Source organism: Toxoplasma gondii, chromosome XI (genome assembly GCF_000006565.2).
Source record: "Toxoplasma gondii ME49 chromosome XI, whole genome shotgun sequence".
NCBI classification, from domain to species: Eukaryota; Apicomplexa; class Conoidasida; order Eucoccidiorida; family Sarcocystidae; genus Toxoplasma; species Toxoplasma gondii.
This window is the reverse complement of record NC_031479.1, coordinates 3609966-3628280: the sequence shown is the minus strand read 5'-3', so window position 1 is coordinate 3628280 and position 18315 is coordinate 3609966. Positions and strand designations below refer to the sequence as shown.

Sequence of the window (18315 nt, the reverse complement as noted above, 5' to 3'; positions counted from 1 at the left end):
GTCAACGCGTTTTGATATTTGCAGAAAAAAAATATAATTCGACATATATATATATATATATATATATATACGGGCAGATGAACCGAAACCGATGCATATGTAATATATACATATATATATATATATATATGCATGGGCAGACACACTTTTGAAAGCCGGAGACAGAAGCGACAGGTTGAGAAAGGGACAGACACCAGAAGAACGCGGAGACGCACAGACGAACCCTCTGTTTTTTCTCGAACACTTCCTTTTCTCTTTTCGTTCGTCGCGACTCTCCTCGTCACGCGCTTTTCTGCAGAGCTTCTTTGAGCAGTCGTTCCTTGGCCTCCTGAGAGGTGAGATTTTTCCACGCGCGCTCGCGAGCGAGGAATATCAGTTTCCAGCCTCGCAGTTCCGCAAGGAGATATCTGAGGGCAGAGAGAGTCGATCGAGAAAAAAGTGTGTGTTGTGTCGGAGCCTGGAACGAGCAGAAGGACAGACGCGCTCTCGCTTTCTGCTGAGAACTGATCTCGGAAACCGGTGAATCCAGATCCGGGAGGCAAACATCCGGCCTGGCTCGCGACCGCGTTTCCCCCTTCAGACACTGTCTTGAAGCGTGCGTAGACGATTGCTGGCACAGGAGGCCTGATCATCGAGATGAACGATTCTACAAAGGACAGGAAGCAAAAGTAGTCGATAGTCTCAAGCGGTTGTCTCTTACAAACGACTGGCGGAGGTGCACGAGGGTCTTTCATTTTAATAAAATATAAAACTAGCTACAAGGAATGTCAAGACGATGCACAGGGACAGACGCCCGCAGCGACGTAGGCCCGGCACACTGGAGGCGGCGCTGTCTACATTTGCACTTTGTAGTGTATGGAAAAATCTCTGTTCTTGCATGCAGTTTCTCATGCGTTTCTCCTGCCTCACCTCCACTGCTCTCTCGCGAGAGGCCGGTCCGGCTCATTGGTGAAGAAATCTTTCTCGTGTTGACAAATAAACAACTCCTGCACACAAGTCGAAACCGACAGATAGGAAAGAGGAACCAAGGCGAGAACAAGAAGACATGAGAGAAGCCATCTCCTTCGACACCGTTCAGTAACGAATGGAAACTTGAATTTGAAAATGGAATTCCGCGATTACATTTCCAGTTTGAACACTCTCTTGGAACGACCTGAGCGTCATGCAACACACATTTCCTTCCGATGGGGTCACTGCAGAGACCGCATACAGAGGGTAACAATATTATAGAAAGCAGAGACTCGACATCCTCTTCGCATTCACCGTGAGCACAGTCAACGAGCGTCTTTGATGGAGAAAGATTTGAAAAAAAACCTTCTAGCTATACTCCGTGTTTCAAGTGACAAACTGGGAATTCTAGGTTTATATCCACTACCTGAATCAGTCAACGCATGAAAAGATTGCAGAAGGGAGATTCGCAGTACTCGCAGCACACACCGGACATTTTGCTTTCGTGCTAACGGCGAGAAGATAAGTTTCTCTTTTGCCTCTTCCCCACAACTTAAAACCCAACAAGGTTTCTCTTGTTCAACGTTTGGGCATGCGTACGGCAGCGAGGGTGAACATTCGTAGTTTCTCGAGCGGCCTCGAAGCTCAATCTTCATCAACCGTTTTAACACACAGTGTCTCCTTCCTCTCACCTTCTTCTTGGCATTCCGGAGAGTGTACGAAAACGGCCCGATGATTGTCGGGAACACATCATGAGGTTTCTCGAGGCGAAAAAGAAGAGAAGAAACTTCCCTTTCAAGTGGCGAGAGCCACGGATTCTTCTCGGCCGCGTTCTTGCGGTTCCTTGGTTTACGGTCTGCCGATGCGTCTTCACCCTGCACAAACGTATGCAGCGAGAGATGTCCTACATAGACTTCCCGTGTGTTTTAGCACTTGCCCGCGAAGACGCAAGAAGCGATAGAGTTCACAGAAAATGCACGCTTGGTCGGCATTTACCCGCTTCGATACAATCGCCCAAGATTCGGTCATCGCAGACTCGGTCTCGCGTGCGAAAAAACCTCCATAAATCTCACAAAAGCCCTCCAATGCAAGTCCGTCAACCTGCGTGATAGGCGCACTTTCCAAACAGACAAGACGGGTAGGCACAGGCATATGTGTGTACCTCGACGGAGAAAGGACTGAAGAGATAAAAACTGGAGTGAAGAGACGGTGAGTGAGAAGGAAAGTCCCCTGCGTTTTCTCTCTCTCGACAACGGTGTTTTTCGATATTAGACGTATTCGTAAAAGACTGGCTGACTGAATCGAAAGTTCAGATTTCGACTGAAAGCCAAGTTCAGAGAAAGCATTCCTCCACTTAAGAGTGAGGCGACGCGATGTTGAAACACCGTCCAAGGAAGACTGCGTCTCCCTCCAGGCTCCCACCATGTTTCCTTGATCTTCTCTTCACATTTCCGCGCTCGCACACATGCAAACATCCCCTCTCAGCGCTCCTAGAACACTATGCCAGAGACCTTGTAGGTGTACAAAATCAGAATCCGCATATGTACATATATATATATATATATATATGTATAGATACATATGTATATATATGCACATACGAATAACTGGAGAGAGGATGTGATTTTCGCTTGCTGTTAATACGAGTGAACCCGCGCGAATTTCTCTATTTCCCTTAGAACAAAACTGGTGTGGAATAACGCGGATGCCGCAGGAGAGTGAGAGCCGCTGAGGTCACGCGGGTGTCCGCGTCTCTCCTCGAGTTTTTCTCGCGTGTTTTTCTCTGCACGAGAGTCGAACTCTGATTGACGTTTCTGAAACTCGGCGTTTCTCGTTGTACCGTTTCGTCTTCGTCGTCGAAGTCGTCTTCTTCGGCAGTTTCGCTCTCTTGCCCTTGGTCGCCGCCGGCGAGTGAACCTCCCGCCCCAAGCTCCTCGGCAATCTGCGGGTGGAGTGGGAGGAGAGAAAAGAAGTCGGCCGCGGCTTCTTCGGCCGCTCGACCTTCTCTCAGAGCCGTCAACAGACGGTGTCGCCTTCCCTGGATGCCGAGCGCCTCCAGTCCGACGCGCAGGAGCAGAAGGCTCTCCTTTGTCAACTCCGCCTCCCGCAGACTGAGGACCGAACCGATGCAAGCGAGCACGAGAAGCTTCGTCTCTCGGTCGATGCGCTTCTTGTCTGCGGGGGAGTCTCGCGAGCCGGCGGTCGCGGGGGTGACGTCGAGAAGCAGCTGGCGCCGGAGTGCAGAGGAGAGAGAGAAGAAGAGGAAGAGAGAGACAACTGCGGGTCCGGAGAGGGCGGGAAGCAGAGCCGCAGACGCAGCGCATTTCTTCTCTCCCGCCGCAGAGACGGTGGAGAGAAAGAGAGCGTAGCAGTCGTCGATCACAGGCTCCAGCGAGTCGAGAGACTCCGAAAGCGATGCGCTTGGAAAGGAAGGAGACGCGAGACTGGTGACCACAGGTAGGGAGAGACTGACGGCCATGAAAAGGTGGAACACTGCTTCCGAGAGCGCGCGTCGCTCGGAAACAGAGAGAGAAGCGGGCAGCGAATGACCTGCAAGCTGGGATGAAAACTCCTCGCGTAGTTGCGTCAGTGCATGCGTGAAGTCCGCCACAGACAAAGATGTTCCTTTTCCGACTTTCGCGTGGAGCGCCTCACAGAGCGCAGGCGAAGCAAAGGACGCCGAGGCAGCAGCAGCAGAGAAGTGACGATCGAGAGAAGGGTGAGAGAGAGGAGAGAAGAACGCGCGAGTCCCGAGCAGGTTTCGGACCTCTGCTTTCGCGGGGAAGCCTTGAGGGGGAAGGAATCCAAAGACAGACGAGGAAGGCCGAGACAGCAGTGAAGAGAGACCCTGAGGAGACGCAGGGCAGGCAAGAGATGCCGGAGGAGAGCGGCGACAAGAACGAGGAGAGGGAAGCGACGAGGGAGCTGAAGACCTGGAGTAGCTCGGCGAAAGCGTATCAGAGGCAGTGGAGAGGAGATTTGCCTCTGATGAAGGTGACCATGACGAGGGAGAGAATTTCGGCGGCGACGACGCAGGATAGACAGACGGACCCTGCCGAATCAGGCACACAGTGCAGGAGGACGCGCGCCCCGCGGCGCTCTGCATTTTCGCTTGTCTGGACGGAAGCGAAGGAAAAACAGTGGTGGAAAAAACACACCTGGCGCGATGGAGGCTCACCAAAAGAGGCACCTGAGACGACGCCATTCTGGGGAAAGAGGCCTTTTCTCGGCGAGACGGTTCTGGACAGACGCGCGAAGCGGCTACTTGCAGAGACAAGAGAAGACTCCGAAAGGATTCGAACACAAGCAGCTGGCTCCGACCGAGGGAAGTCGGCGATTAGCTCTCGGATAAAAAACTCTACCTGTCTACAAGATACCACACCTGGAAAGAAGGCGTTGCCTCCCCTGCACTCTCCCTCCCCTTGACAAGAGGAAGGAAGTATCTCTCCTTTCAACACAGAGTCTGCAGGTGCTTTGAGAAGCTTTCTTGTTCTCGTTTCTGCGTGGTGGACTCGACTGAAACGGACGAAGCCTGCGTTTCCGCGCCGTCTCGTTCGCTGGAGGCGAGACGGGCAGCTCGCGCGCTTGTACGATGGGGGTGAGAAGAGGGAACTTTCTCTGAAGCCTCTGTCGCGAGCAAAGAAAGTTTCTGAGAGATATCGACAAGTGGAGAGTCTCTCCGCTCCCGCCTTTGCAGATGCAGTTCGACACTCCCGCTGCTGCTTTGCGCATCTCGACGACTTTCTGTGTGTGCATGCGCGAGGGCTTCGCCAATGAGACAGAACGTTTTTGCGGGTTTCTCTCGTTTTTTCTGGCAGAAAAAAGAGGCACGAACAGCAGTACAAAGGTGCCGTTCCGAGACGTGAAGGTTATGAGCAGAAGAGGGAACGGAGGAACCCTGTGCTGACTCGGTTTCTCCTCTCTTCCACGCCCAGTGCTTGTGCGAGGCTGTAAAGTCCGGTTTCACCTTGAGGCCCTTTCCTCGTCTCACTCTGTCTTCGTTGTCTTTTTTAGCGTGCTTCGTCTCCCTGTGTTTCCGCATTCTCGGCCTGTGTTGCTTCCTTTCCCCTTTCTGGCTTCTCCTTCCCTCTGTTCGCTGTCTCGTCAATCCCCAGCCCCGTGTCTCCGGGGCCCTGTCGCTGGCTCTGTCGCTGTCTCTCGCCGTCTCCCATTCGCTGTGTCTCCTTAGATTTTTTCGCTCCTCGCCTCTTTCGGCGTTTGGTGTCCTCCTCTGTCGTCTTGTTTTCTGTCTTCCATCTCCCTTCTCTGCTGTCCCTGTGGACTTCTCTTGGACGCTGCCTCTCTCAGTGTCTCTTTTCTAGCTTCAGCTCTTCGCGGCTGTCCCTCCTCTGTCTTCTTTTCCTTCTGTCTTCTTTGTTCGCTTGCCCTTTCGCCATTCTTCCTTCGTTTCGTCCTGTCTCTGCGTCTCCTGCCCCATCCGTCTCCCTTTCTCTCCCTCCTGTCTCCCTTGCGCTCTGTTCTGCTGTCTCTTCTCTGTTTTGATCTCCGCTGGGTCGGTTGCCTCTTCTCTTTCCTGAGGCTCCTCAGGGACGCAGAGGAGAATGAAGGAGAGATATTCTTGGAGAATCTTCGCGGCTGTGTCTCTCTGTCTCCTTCTGCTTCTCTCCCCGTCGAAGCCGGGAGAGGCTTTAAGGCGCAGAGAAAGCGAGAAGCCGCGAGAAGACCGACCCCGAGAAGATGCGGGACGATTCTCGCCGCAAGAAGGTGCGAAAGGAACGTGCATTTGCTTTTATCAGTGATGTGTCTGAACCTCCAGGCTTTTCAAGGCAGAGTTGCCTTTGTTCGATGAACTGTTTTTTTACTTTCCTAAGAAAAACTCAGAGCCTCTGACCCAAGAAGGACGGAGAAGAGAAACGAGAAGGAAGCAGGAGACGAAGGCACAGAAATAATGAAGGAGAGGAAAATGAAGACGCGACCCGGCGTTCACGTTTGTGCTTGGCACTGTAGTCATCAGCAGGATTGCCTCCGTATATACGCCTAGATTTCGTTACGTAGCAAAGTGTGATGTCGCCGCCAATTTACTGCAAAAAAGATGTATTTTGCTTGAAGCATAGCACGAGAGACAGCCAGGAGAAAGAAGAAGGAGTCTAACAGGCGGCGACGACACCGTGAGACACAATCACAAAGAGAACAAGCCTGGAGATGTTTTCGAGCCTAAACGGTCTAATGGGTGGGAAGGCACACGAGTGGAGTCGGACAATCCGCTACGAGAGAAACGCTTCTCCGATGCTCCTTTTTTTCGCATCTTCTCTTCAATCGTGTTCTTTCGTTCAGCGTCGGCGTGCAGTTCAGGCGATCTTCTCGCGTCTTGCTTATCCCTGTTTATGCTTTCTTTTTTCGAGAGCATCTGCAAATCTTCTTTTCCCTGCGTCGTTTCGCTCGCCTGCTCTATTTCTCTCTCGCGTTCCCTCGCTATCTGTCCCTCTCTCGCTCTGGGTCGTATCTTTCTTCCACTTTCTCTTTTCCTCTCTCCTCGGTGCAGCTGGAGAGGCGCTCGAGAGGCTCCTGCCGACCCTCCAGGCGCGTGAGCACGAAGCCTTCCTCAACGTCACTCCTGAACGCATGCAGAGGCTCCAAGCGGCTGTCGAGATGAAGTAAGAGAGGAGGGAAAAAAGAAAAACACAATCTAAAGTCCACCGTGACATTCAGGGGACACCACCAACAAAGGGCAAAAATCGTGCAAGCTGTTGGCTCTTTATATATATATATATATATATATATGTAAATTCTCGACAGAGAGAGTGCTACACGGTGATATATATATATATATATATATATGTATCTGTATATCTCTCTGTATGCGTACATATATGCATGTATCTAGGTGGATACAGGGGAGTATGGAGAAGACTTTGTGGGGTTGAGAACCCTGTAGAGTCTTGTTGTTTCGAACGCGCCTGTGTCTGCGTTTTCTTCGCATTTGCGTTTTCGTGATCGTCTGTTCCGACTGGTTCTACGCGCGTTCGTGCACACCCGAGCGTCGCCGAAGAGAAACAGTTCCGTTCTTTGTGCGGGAGCTGTGTCTGGCGCGTTGGATTCGCAGATACGGAGAAAATGGCAAACTTGTGGATTTCCCGAAAGCCACAGAGCTCTTGCGACAACTGGTACGCTTTCTCCTGAGCAGAAGTATCGCCTCAAGAGAGCAGGGAGAAATGCTGTCACAGATGTCCGGTTGTGTCTGCACGCGTCTGCCGGTGTGGAGCTGTCATCAGACGCATGCTACCCTGTCGTTCTGTCTCCGCTGGCTTGTCTCCGGGTTGAGCAAGGCTGCATGAATCCCACTGCACTCTATGCGGGAGACGTTTTTCGCTTCTACACCTGCCTTTCAACTTGTTTACGTATGTGCCTGCATTTCGTTCTGTCTCTGTGTCTGCAGTTCTCTTGGGGTTGACGTAGCTGCTTCTGTGCACATGCAAACGCTGAAGACAAATGGCTGTGCATCCTCAGGCAGATGATGTGACACTACACCCTAGGAAAGGAGGCGCTGGTGTTTCTCGTTTTCGCTTCTGTTTTTTTGGAGGCTCCAGGCCGTCGCAGGAGTTTCTGTGAGACTCGTGAGGCCAAGCCTTGTCTCTGCGTCTCCCCGCGTCTGTCTAGCGCTTCGCTGATGCGGCAGAGATGCGTCTTCGAAAAGGCACTGTTTTCTTTCCCTTTCTCCGGTTCTAACAATCCTTCATCTGTTGTCACTCAGCCGCTTTTGCACACCCAGATTCTCTGTGTCTTCTTCTTTTTCTTTCTACGCGTTTCGCCTCGCTCTCACCTCGCGGGTGCGTCTGTGGCTTTGGCGGTTCTGCCTTTGAGTGCCTTTCGCTCCTCCGTTCCTCTTGCTCTGTTTCCTCTTATCAGCGTTTCCTCTCGATTCCCTCTAGCTGTCCTAGCTGTGTTCTGATTCTCCTTCCTCTTCTCTCCTCTTCACAGGCCTCAGAAGGACGCCCCGACGCGGCAACTGCACAGGCTCTTTACGAGTTGGGAGATATGCAAGTTCGCGGTAGGAACGCCTTGCGACAGGCTCCAGACAGTTCTGGTCTACCCTCTGCCGTTGTTTCCTTTCTCTCGACCTCTCGATTGTGACGTTATGTCTCACAGGTTTGCGTGTCAAGCTCTATCAAGCACTTGCTTTTCCTTCCTTCGACTCTGGTCCTCCGGTCGCACTCTGCCTTCTTCGTCATTCCATGTGCATCTGACGCAATCCAGAGTCTCTCTTGTGTTTATCCGTCTTCTTTCATTTCTTAACCTCCCATTCCTCCAAGCATATAAGCTCCCTTCCTCCGCCTCTCCTCTCTTGTTAGACATCTCCTCGCTATACTCTCCAATTTCTCTGTCAGGATATCCGGGAGTCCTTGGGCGCACCGTGCGTGATCTGAACAGTGCTGTCCGCGACTTCCGAGCTGCGGCCCTTCTCGGCTACGGACCTGCGCTGCATGCGCTCGGTGTGGCTTACGCTGTCGGCCTCGGTTCTCTGGAGGTACGAGTTTCGCCGCGTTCCATCTTACCAGGCGTTTCCCCTTTGCCGTGTCAGTGGCCTTGAAGACTTTGAGATAGGCGGCGCCGATGCGTGAGGGGTGGACGACTGACAGTCTTTCAAGCGATCCTTCTGGACAAACGAGAGATTCGAAATCCGCGCTTGACTTTCTGAGGCCGCCTTGATCGCATGTTTTTATCGGTTTTCTTCCGATTCTCTTAGTCTTGTCGAAGTCTGTATTTTCAACTTCCTGCTGTGTTTTCCTTCTGCCCTTCTTTCCTAAGCCTTATTCTCTCTCTGACTTTGCTCCCTTCGTGTAACATTTCTCTCTCTCTCTCGCTGTCCTCACAGGCATCCCTGCGTATACAGTTGTGGTGGAGTTGAAGTGCTTTTCGAGACTGTTTAGAGACACACGTAGCTGCTGCCGGTCCGGTTCTCGAAATCTGACTGTCTCCCTCTCTGTCGCTCCGTATCGCGCTTCTTTGCACTGCAGCCCAACGAGGCGGAAGCCACCCGCCTTCACTACCTCGCGTCGCTTACGGACTACATCCCCGCAGTTCTCGCCACGGGATTCCGGTGAGTCCAGCGAAGCTGGTAGACGTAGAAAAGGGAGACGCAGACGACGGGGAGACGGGCAACGCGCAACCCCGTGTGTCGACGAGGTCGTCTGTCGCAGAAACAGAAACATTCTCCCTGTTGAAGTGACACAAGGCGCTCTCCCGACGGTCTTCTAGGCATCGTGGTTCGACATGTCTCTCGGATTGAGGCATCATGCATCGAATTAATGGCAGAGGAACCTGGAAGATCGCTGCCTCTCAGGGCGAGTGTCCATCTCGTGAACCGCTGTAGTCATCGGAATGGACGATCTCTTTTCCGGCTTTCCGTGAGCGCCGCGGCCATCTTCTGTGTACAAGGGTCGACTCACTTCGCCTTCGTCTCTGTGTTGAATGTCGCGTTTCTTGGCGCTGGTGTGTCGCACGTTTTCGAGCCCTGTTGTTCTGTTGAAAGTTTCAGGCTCACTTTTTCTCCCTCTCTCCTGACCTCTTCCACTTTTTCTTTGAACGCCTCCTTTCCTGCTTCGTGTACATGGGGTGTCCTCCTCTCTCGTCTCCGTTTTCTGTCGTCGTGCCCGTCTCTCCATCTGCCTGTCGCTTCCTGCTCTCTCCCGCCTCGCTTTCCATCTCTCTCGCTGCCTTCGCCGTTCAGTCTCTGGCTTCTTCTGATCTCCTTTCGGTTTTTCTTCGTCTCTCGCTTCGCCAGGTTCCTGCACGGAGACGGCGTCGTTGCAGACTGCGAAGCCGCGCTTCGCTACTACAAGGTACTGAGAAACCACAGGGCGCGGAACTGATTCTCAAATGACCCTGCGTAACTTGGTTGTGCGGGGACATGAACTTTTTCACTTGATTTCATTTCTACAGTAGTCTCATCGTCTTAACTACCCTGTGGGGCCACAGTAGACTATAAAACGCGAGTGTCCAGGACATGCGTTTCAGGTGACACCGCACTCGCGTTGCGCCCTCAATTTGAAGAAGAAAGCCACAGTTTCTCTCTTTAGTTCTCGTTTCCTGTTCCATTCATCATCAAGGAACAGACCAGACTGTGGCGGTCCTGCCCCCTCTCACTTCATCCGAGAGACTACCTCGAATCGCTGTTTCTTTCGTGGTTGAGCATTTTCTTGGCCTCCATTCGCAGGCGATGGCTCTGCCTTCTCTGTGTCGAAGACGTGTCTCTTGCTGTCTCTTCCGTCTGGACACTGGCGGAGTCAGGCGTCTGCTGTTCGCTCGCGCTTTTGGCAGCGTACCGCCGCCCTCTGTTCCTAGACACCAGAGTGGGGTCGCCGCACATGTTTCGCGTCCCGTTGTCGAAACGTTTTTCAGTTTGCAGCGGAGAGAGCTGTCCAGTTTTTGGCGCCTTCGCCAGCCGAAGGCGAAGTAGACACCAGCGGGCCTCCGCCTCCACTGGGCGAGGGCGACCGCCTAACCGAACAGACGACGGCGCAGTGGCGCGAACTGCAAACAGTGCAGACCCAACAAGTGAGGACGTGTGTCGCGAAGCCGAACGCCGGATTCAGTGCCCACCGAAATCCCTGAACTGGAGCGAGGCCCGAAGTCCACGCAAGTAAATGCATCGCATGTTGAGTGCTCCGTCTCCGCCGCCACTGCAGCCTGTGGCCAGAATGGCTTCCAACTGAGAGACGTTTTCTGGTCTCGGCTTTTGGGGTTCGCCTTCAGAAAGAAATTCTGCAATATTGGGAGCAGCACGCGAAGGACGGGAACCCAATGGCGCAGTACGAGTTGGCGAAGCTTCGAGAGCAGCAGCCGGCACCCGCGCGTCACCCCGCTGGCTCGTCTCCTGACGAAGAAAAAGTCGAAGCAGAGAGACTGTAAGTCGCATGTTCAACACGGATTCAAAGGGCGTCCGCTAGACTCTTAGCCTTCCTCGCAGGCGAGAGTCCGTGCACTCTTCGACACCACAGAAACGATGAGAAGACGCCTCTAGGTTTTCCACGAGGTGCATACGTCCTCGTCGCTTTCGTCCGTCCCTTGTACCTCTCTTTGATTCACCGATTAAACGTTTGCCACTTGAACATAAAAGTCTCTTTTTGCCAGCATTTTGGAGGGGGAAATCACAAATTTCGCTGCTTTGGGATTGCTTGATTGTAAACACGATCGAGCTTGTACCTTCCGTCTGTGTGAAGGAGGAGCGAACGAAGTTTCTGCTGAGTTCCATGGGTCTGGTCCATGTTGTCGCCTCTGTCCTGGTGCTGCCTCCTCTGGTAGGCGCCAAGTTGCAGACCTTTACAAGGCGAGTGCGGAGCAGGGTCTGGCGCCTGCGCTGAGAGACCTTGGTCTTCTCTATCTCCAAGGTCAAGGCGTCGAGCGGAATTTCCAGAAGGCTGTCGAGTGCTTCAAGCGGGTGCGACCAGGAATCAATCCTTCCAGCTGGAAAAAGAGAAACTGACAACCAGAGCGAAAACCCAAAAGACAGGCAGGAGCACATGCATGACGATGAGTCTCCTGCGACAGGTCCATTCGTTTTTGTGGTGGCTGGTTCGAAGAGCGAAGAACGCGAGCCCTCGGGTGTGTCTGGGCCTCTCGCCCTTTGAAGTTGGTGTTTGCAGCTCTTCTCTCCTCGCAACGTCCTTCGTCGGCGGGTGTGTGAGACGAGTTCGTTTTCTCGACTTCGTTTTCCCCATGACATGCTCGCGTCGCGAGATGCTCATCAAGACGCGTCAAAGAGTGCTCCTGCGTGAAACGTCAATTTCAGGATACCTTCGCAAATACGTGTCACCACTGCATGAGGATTCCTATGGAACCACTCCGTTTCAGAATAGAAGTTCGAAAACGTATTCTAGCCCTGCCTTCAGAACTTGCCATAACAAACTTTGAAATGTGGAGTTGAAGATCGTCTCCATCGCGTCTCTCGAATCCTGATTTCACCAATTACAAGGTGCCAACGTGAAGAGCGTGGCGTGTGTTCCTCACTGGTTGTTAAAACGCAGGCCGCAGACCTGGGAGACCCGGAGTCGCAGAACTATTTGGGGTATTTGTACTACTTTGGAGCAGCCGCTCCGTCGTCGTCTTCAGAGCAGTCGTCCTCTGAGGGGGGCATCGCGTCTGATTCGCGGCAGATGCATCGTGACCAGCGTTCTCCTTACACTTCGTCTTCTGGGTCTCCCCCTGGGAGGCCTCCAGAATATCCGGTTGATGGGGCCTTCGACTCTGCCGTGTCGTCCTCGCCGGAGTCCTCCCCAACTTCTGCGGAGGACACCTTTGTCATCCCGAGAAATGAAACCTTGGCCCTTCACTACTTCACACAGGCGGCTCTAAAGGAATACCCTGAGGCCTTATTTTTTCTGGGGGAAATCGAGGTTCAGGCCTACACAGCGGCAACCACTCCGGGAGGGACTGAGGGCGAGACAGAGCGCCGACGCGAGAGAGCCTCCTCTTACGGTCTGCATAAAACGAACGCCGGCGAGCAAAGGCAAGACGGTTTGAACGCGGGACGCGGCAGACGCGTAGGACACGCGCAAGATGACGAGGTACGTTGCATGCAACGAAGCTAGGGACATGATAGCGTTTCTTCTGTTGGGAGTTCTTTTGCGTTCCGGACCTTCAGAAGAATCGTATCGAGAGGACCCTTTGTTCAGACCTCCATAGAGACGAACCCTCTGAGGATAGAAGGCAAATTAAAGTGCGGCGTTGATACCTGCAGGGTGACGATGTGACATATGCAGCTACTACGTATGTGTGCAATTTGTTTGAATGTGTGAAACTACGTTTTCCGGTGTAAAGGAGGTAGACGGGCGAGCTGCTTCCTGGACGACTCTGCGTCTCGACTGAAGTCTTCCTGAGGGTCGCTATTTTTCCGTTTCTTCCCTCCCTTCATCCTGATGCGACATCTCCAGCTACATGTTGGCCGCTAGCAATTGCACGGCATGTCTCTGAAATGTATTTAGACGCCAGGGGGGTAGTAGTTCTTTGAATCGCGGCAGCGAATCCTGATGCGCTCTTGCTGCGCTTCAGGCCCGCCTCCTGAAGGCTCTGCGCCTTTATCAACGCGCTGCAGACGGAGGCTACATTCTGGCAGCGTGGAGAGAAGCTCAATTACTAGAAGCAGGGAAAGGAACTGCGAGAAGCTGCGAGGACGCTGCATTGGTGAGGCTGAAGGGAAGAGCAAGAGAGAAACGCACCAAGGCGGCAGAATAGGGCAAAGAAACGAATGGAGGAAAAAAATCTCGAGTGTACAAGAAACTAGGAAGAAGCCGAGACAAAACCCCTTAGCCCGCATTGTCAGATGGAGACATGAGGAATCCACTAAGAGTACGTCTGCTAAAACAGGTCGACAAATGCACGGGTGTATGTGTGTACACGCACTTGAAGTGGAGTGTAGGTCCTATCATCACAGAGCGAAGAGCCAAGCGAAAGCGGAGGATGCTACAGAGGCGAAAGCAACAAAGACGAAAGGGCGCGGGAAAGAACGGAGACTTTCCTCAGGGCATCTCGCAATCGTGGCTCATCGCGACAAACACCACAACGCTGGATGTCCCTGTCTGCCTCGATGTGTCTTGGATTCGCCGTTGCTGGTTGCAAGCTTTAGAGTATGTATAATATTCTGTGTGATTTGAAAGGAGTCAATTAGAGAAAAGCGTGGATGTCTTGCCTGTCTTCAGACTGGGGGAACCTTGGCGTGTGTCCACATGCATTTCCAAGTGCTCACGTTGTTTTCTTCTGTTTCTCTCCTTCTCCAGGCGTACAAACTCGTAGCTGAAGCGGGACCCTGGGTGGACGACGTTCGAAAAGGTGATGTTTCTTCATCCAGTTCTGGAAAGGATTTTTCAAGTCGATGTGCGGACGATGTGAACGGATCCTTCGGTCGCCTTTCTTGCTCGTTTCTTTCGTCTCTCTTTCTCGTCTCCTGTCTTTGCTGTTATTCCTTTCAGAAACATGTTTCACGTATTGGGATTTGCGTCGTCCTTGACTGTTCAGTGGCGTTGCTCGGATTCTGTGGGTTCGCTTTTTTCCTGGATTTCCTACATGCGTTTCTCCTGAGTTTCTTCCTCCTTCTCTCTGTGGCCTCCTCGCACGCAGTCTTCGTCCGCGTGTCGCCTTCGTCTGTTTTCGGCTGTCTGGTCTTCGTCTGAGCTTTCTCGCCGACTGATCTTTTTTTCAGGTCAGGAGCATCGCTTTCTTGGTGGTGGAACCGCGCCGAAATCGGTTTTACACGTATTTTCTCTTCGTCGAGCCAGCCACACGACACGCAAGTCTTCTCGATTTTGTGTGCCTTCTCAGGAATCTCTCAGTACGTGGCGGGCGACCTGGAAGGAGCGTTGTTGACGTATGCGTTTGCCGCTGAAGAAGGCTACGAAGTGGCGCAGGCGAATGCAGCGTTTCTGTACAGTCGCTTTCGGCCTTCATGGGAGTCGCGTCCGTCCACGGCGGCGAAGAGCTCCCCAAAACCGAGTTCTCAGAGACGGTCGCGCGACAGCGGAGGCGACGAGACAGACCCGGCGGGTCGTACAAAGAAACGCTGGCTCTGGAGCGCCTTTGGAGATCTATGGGGAGGTGAAGAACGCAAAGAAGCGGAATCGAAGGCACTGCGCGAAGTGGACAGAAAGACGCTGGAGGCCAGGACGAAGCAAGGACTTATCCAGAATCCCCTCCAGATGGAGGAGCTCTGCACAGATGAAGCTTGCGAGCGAGAGCTGGAGGGTGAAGGCTTCACAAAAGCAGTCCTCAGCGACGAAGAAGACCGCGAGTGGGGTTCAAGGCGTCAGATAAATAGAGAACACGGAGGGCAGAAGCAGGCCCGTGGCGGGCGACGGACCCAAGGAGGACGCGCGGGAGAAGAAGAGCGAGAACAAAAGTCCGCGTTCGTGAAGTCGGGAGAGGAACGGAGAGAGCAGCGTTGGACGGGAGAAACAGGAGACTCAGAAGGCATGTCTGAAGAAGACGCGGCGCCGCCTTTGCTGCCACAAATCTACCGCATGTGGAATCGAGCCGCTCTGCAAGGCAACCCTGCAGCTTTACGCGAAGTCGCGAAGATTCACGTTAACGGCAGGTAGGTAAAACTCAACTCTTTGTCTTTTTCTGCAAAGACTTTACCCAAGAGTGGCACTGAACTGTGGCACACTGACTTCGCTTTCGGTCAGATTGGGCAGCGGAATGCAGCTGCTCCCCCTCGGATAAAAACCGACAAACCCCGCAAAGACGGAGGTCGCTTGTCACGGCCACACGCTCGGGAGACCTTGTTCTATTTGGAGTGCTGGAGGCCTCGAGAACAAATTTCCTCCGTTTATTCAACTTAGCTTTGGCGGTCTCTTTTGCCAGGCGCTGCTTTCACCTGGCTAGTCTCAAGTCAAAAGATGAGAACCAATCGCAATGGTCCATCGACGTATATATATATATATATATATATGCGCATGTATACATGCACATACTCTAGTATGCTGCATTTTCTAAAGTCTCTTGAAAGAGTGGAAGCGGTGGATCTGGTCCATTAAGACTGTGTGCATTGACCTGTCTGTGCATTGTTCTCGTTCCTTTTGCCTGCAGCTCCGACGGAGTTATTATCGCCAGCCCCGAGCTCTCAGTTGAAGTGTTAAAAATATCCCTCGCCCACGGGGATGTGAAGTGAGGCCAAAAGCAGTTGAAAGCCGCCGTCCTCTCGCAGGCTGTAGAGTGTGGTGAACGTGCGCCTGCATGGCAATACGGAAGCGAACAAGTGGATGAGCAGAAGCGTGGATCTCCGATGCATTGACAGGCCTATAGGCGATAAACATAAACAGACGTGGAGGCAGCGGGTGCGTGTAGAGCCACACTACAGGTGGATATTAATGGGAAGGTCGTCCAGTGAGGAGAGAGACTGACAAGAGGACAGAAATTAGATACGTCGACAGACACAGACCCAGGCTAGTCGCTAGTTACAAACGCGTTGGTGTGCGTTTGTTCACAGGTCCCTCCCTGTCCTGGCGTCTCTGTATGAAGCGGGGACGTCGTTAACACCTCCGTAAGCAATGTCCTTTCCTGCGGAGCTCTCGGGATTCGTCGCTTTGTTTCGCCGGTATTTTGCCACCTGCGAAAGTTACTCTAAGACTCACCTGGTTTACACGTTGCCTTCCGTCAACCTGCCGAGTCTCGACGTCCCTCAAACACTGTGCGGTCTCTTAAATGAGCGCCATCGTAATTGTGCATTTCAGTGACATGATGATGACGTACCTACTGGCAAACGCTGGTTTTATATCGATTTACGTCTAACACCACCAGGTGTAGAGACTGCCTCTGTCCACATGATCCGCGTGGCAGCACTGCATAGCTCAAATCGAATAAACGGAACCACTGAATTTACTGAATTGATAAGATACTGAATTCCTTCCCTCTTCATGTCACGACGTTCTGTCAAGACTGCAGCATGTGATAATTCATTCCCTCGGTGCAGAGGGTCCCCAAGAAAGCATCCAGGCGGAGGCTCTGCAGGGTACGAGTTTCTCCAGCGTTTACCACTAGTGACACGATTCCTTTTTCTCTATTTGGGTGTCTCAATTTTGATGTCGACGACGTAACATGTGGCCGTGTCGCACGTGTCAAGACCTGCCGATTCTCTTGGGGTCTTATTCACTTCCGTGTGTCTTTATGGCCTCTTGTGCAGGAGGAATACCATTTATCTTATGTATTTGGTCTATCGTCTTTGCAGTTCGTTTGCTCGCCGGTTCTGCCGCATCTATTCTGTGATCATTGCAGGATGTATGGTCGCGCCATCGACCTCCTCAAGTTCTATGCTGAAACCGAGCAAGCGCAGGCAGCCGCAGGGCCACAGCAGGCACTACGGTCGCGGGTAGGGACACCCGGGCAAGGCTGGCGGGAGGCTCTTCAGCGTCGTTTCAAGCGCTGGGGTCTCGCAGCTCGTATTGGTCGCCTCAAAGTAAAGGAGAAAATCCAGAAACGGCGTGGAGAAATCAACCAGAAAGTGCCTGGGGAAAACGCGTTCAGCCGGGGATGGTGGGGACAAAAGCCTAGAAACTGAGAGGCCCGGCACACAGTGCGCAAGCAGAGACCAAGTCGCATAGAGTTCCACTTCATTCTAGGCAGTAAACGGTTCAGCTCGTAACTGTTAGATCCGGAGGAGACAAGGATGGGGAACAGATCTGCGGGAAAGTGGTGCGAAATTCAACTAGGAATTACGAAGATGTCTGCAAGCGTTCAAAGTGGAGACAAGCTGGCAGCACACGACACAGACAAGCGAGCCCGTACATTTTCAAGTGAATCGCTGGTCGTGTTCTCGCGGCTGGAAGAGGCATAGGAAGTGAGAGACGGGTTAGGGCGGGAGGAGGCGAAACCAGCCACAAGAAGCACTTTTTAACCACCGGGGAAGGGGAAAAGAAACGGTATTCGTGGCGTATATATGCCCAAAGAACGCGAAGAGTCAAGGATTTGTTTTCATTGAGAATGCTATGGAGGTAAAAGGTGAATCACGGGTGTCTCTCACGTCGTTCAACACAGGCAGCGGAAAGTGACAGGGGGAAAGAGTCAAGTACATGCTTGTCGCAAAGCGTGTTTGTCTGGGTCAATGCCATCTCTAAACATGTCTTTGTCTCTCTGTGAGCTCTTTTTCCATGAATCTCCTGCTTTTCATGTGATCGGCTCGAGCGGGTGACCGGGACGGAAAATGCAGATGGACGTGAGAATTTCTTCAACGTGCCTCTGCAGAAAATTGCTGTTTTGCAGGGAAGGCCACCGTGCTTTCCCAGGTCTTAGCTGAAGTGAATGCAAGTGTGAAGCAAGGATTCAGGAGCCGAAGAAGCCACGCCGGGTTTCTATGTTGAAGCCGGCCGTCGCTGGTGTACCCGGCTACTGCGGTATGTGTCTCCCACACCAAGCCTGCTGATCTGTCCCCATTCTGTCGATTCATGCCACTTCTGTAAAATATGCTGTCTCTGTGCGTGGTTCCGTGGCGTCGCGTACATTGGCTCAGTTACTTTTGTTCCTCCAAAGGTGGTGGCGAGCGGGGAGCTTGTGACAATCGAGATTTTCCTTCCCTCCAAATTCCCGTTTTGTCTCTACCACTTTTCTTAACTGGATTCGAGTGGGCACTTTCATCACCGTAAGCATCTCTCTCAAAGCCCCGACGACGTCCGAAGGTGCACGGTTTTTAGACTGGCAATTTCTTCTCGGCTGCAACACAAAGTCGCGGCCATGCGAAACTCGTACACAGCCGCCTATCTCGACCTTCACATTTCGGCTAAAGCTTTGATGTTTCGTCTGCGTTGAAGCGCAATCTATCCTGCATCTGCCCGGAAACAGGTTTCCTGGAACACTCGAACGAGATACTGTAGACTGCCGAAGCATACAACCCCTTTCTGTGTGCGTGGAAAAAGCGAAGGACTC

General features: G+C 52.6%; 2 protein-coding genes across 2 annotated transcripts; one reads left to right on the top strand and one right to left on the bottom strand.

The window, feature by feature from the left end:
* Window positions 1–134: 134 nt before the first annotated feature.
* Window positions 135–4573, bottom strand: TGME49_313700 (hypothetical protein). The gene is made up of 4 exons (XM_002364540.2): window positions 2789–4573; window positions 1641–1823; window positions 910–986; window positions 135–407 (listed from the first exon to the last, which is right to left on the bottom strand). Exons 1-4 carry the CDS (start codon window positions 4151–4153, stop codon window positions 281–283), a joined length of 1752 nt encoding a protein of 583 aa, XP_002364581.2. The 5' UTR covers window positions 4154–4573; the 3' UTR covers window positions 135–280.
* A 156-nt stretch (window positions 4574–4729) lies between these two features.
* TGME49_313690 (Sel1 repeat-containing protein) lies at window positions 4730–17993 on the top strand. The gene is made up of 17 exons (XM_002364539.2): window positions 4730–5673; window positions 6452–6563; window positions 7013–7073; window positions 7888–7957; window positions 8295–8434; window positions 8925–9007; window positions 9692–9749; window positions 10309–10464; window positions 10663–10814; window positions 11212–11347; window positions 11934–12473; window positions 12958–13089; window positions 13683–13734; window positions 14224–14992; window positions 15487–15564; window positions 15887–15940; window positions 16672–17993. Exons 1-17 carry the CDS (start codon window positions 5511–5513, stop codon window positions 16952–16954), a joined length of 3039 nt encoding a protein of 1012 aa, XP_002364580.1. The 5' UTR covers window positions 4730–5510; the 3' UTR covers window positions 16955–17993.
* The last annotated feature ends 322 nt before the right edge of the window (window positions 17994–18315 follow it).

Excerpts from the sequence above, each read along its gene's own strand:
- TGME49_313690 (XM_002364539.2), top strand. The coding sequence starts at position 5,511 with ATGAAGGAGAGATATTCTTGGAGAATCTTCGCGGCTGTGTCTCTCTGT. Across the intron at positions 9,750-10,308 it reads CCGCGCTTCGCTACTACAAG|TTTGCAGCGGAGAGAGCTGT; the intron begins GTACTGAGAAAC and ends AACGTTTTTCAG. Across the intron at positions 10,465-10,662 it reads AAACAGTGCAGACCCAACAA|AAAGAAATTCTGCAATATTG; the intron begins GTGAGGACGTGT and ends GTTCGCCTTCAG.
- TGME49_313700 (XM_002364540.2), bottom strand. The coding sequence starts at position 4,153 with ATGGCGTCGTCTCAGGTGCCTCTTTTGGTGAGCCTCCATCGCGCCAGG. Across the intron at positions 1,824-2,788 it reads TCGACGACGAAGACGAAACG|GGTGAAGACGCATCGGCAGA; the intron begins GTACAACGAGAA and ends ACGTTTGTGCAG. Across the intron at positions 408-909 it reads CTCGCGAGAGAGCAGTGGAG|ATATCTCCTTGCGGAACTGC; the intron begins GTGAGGCAGGAG and ends CTCTGCCCTCAG.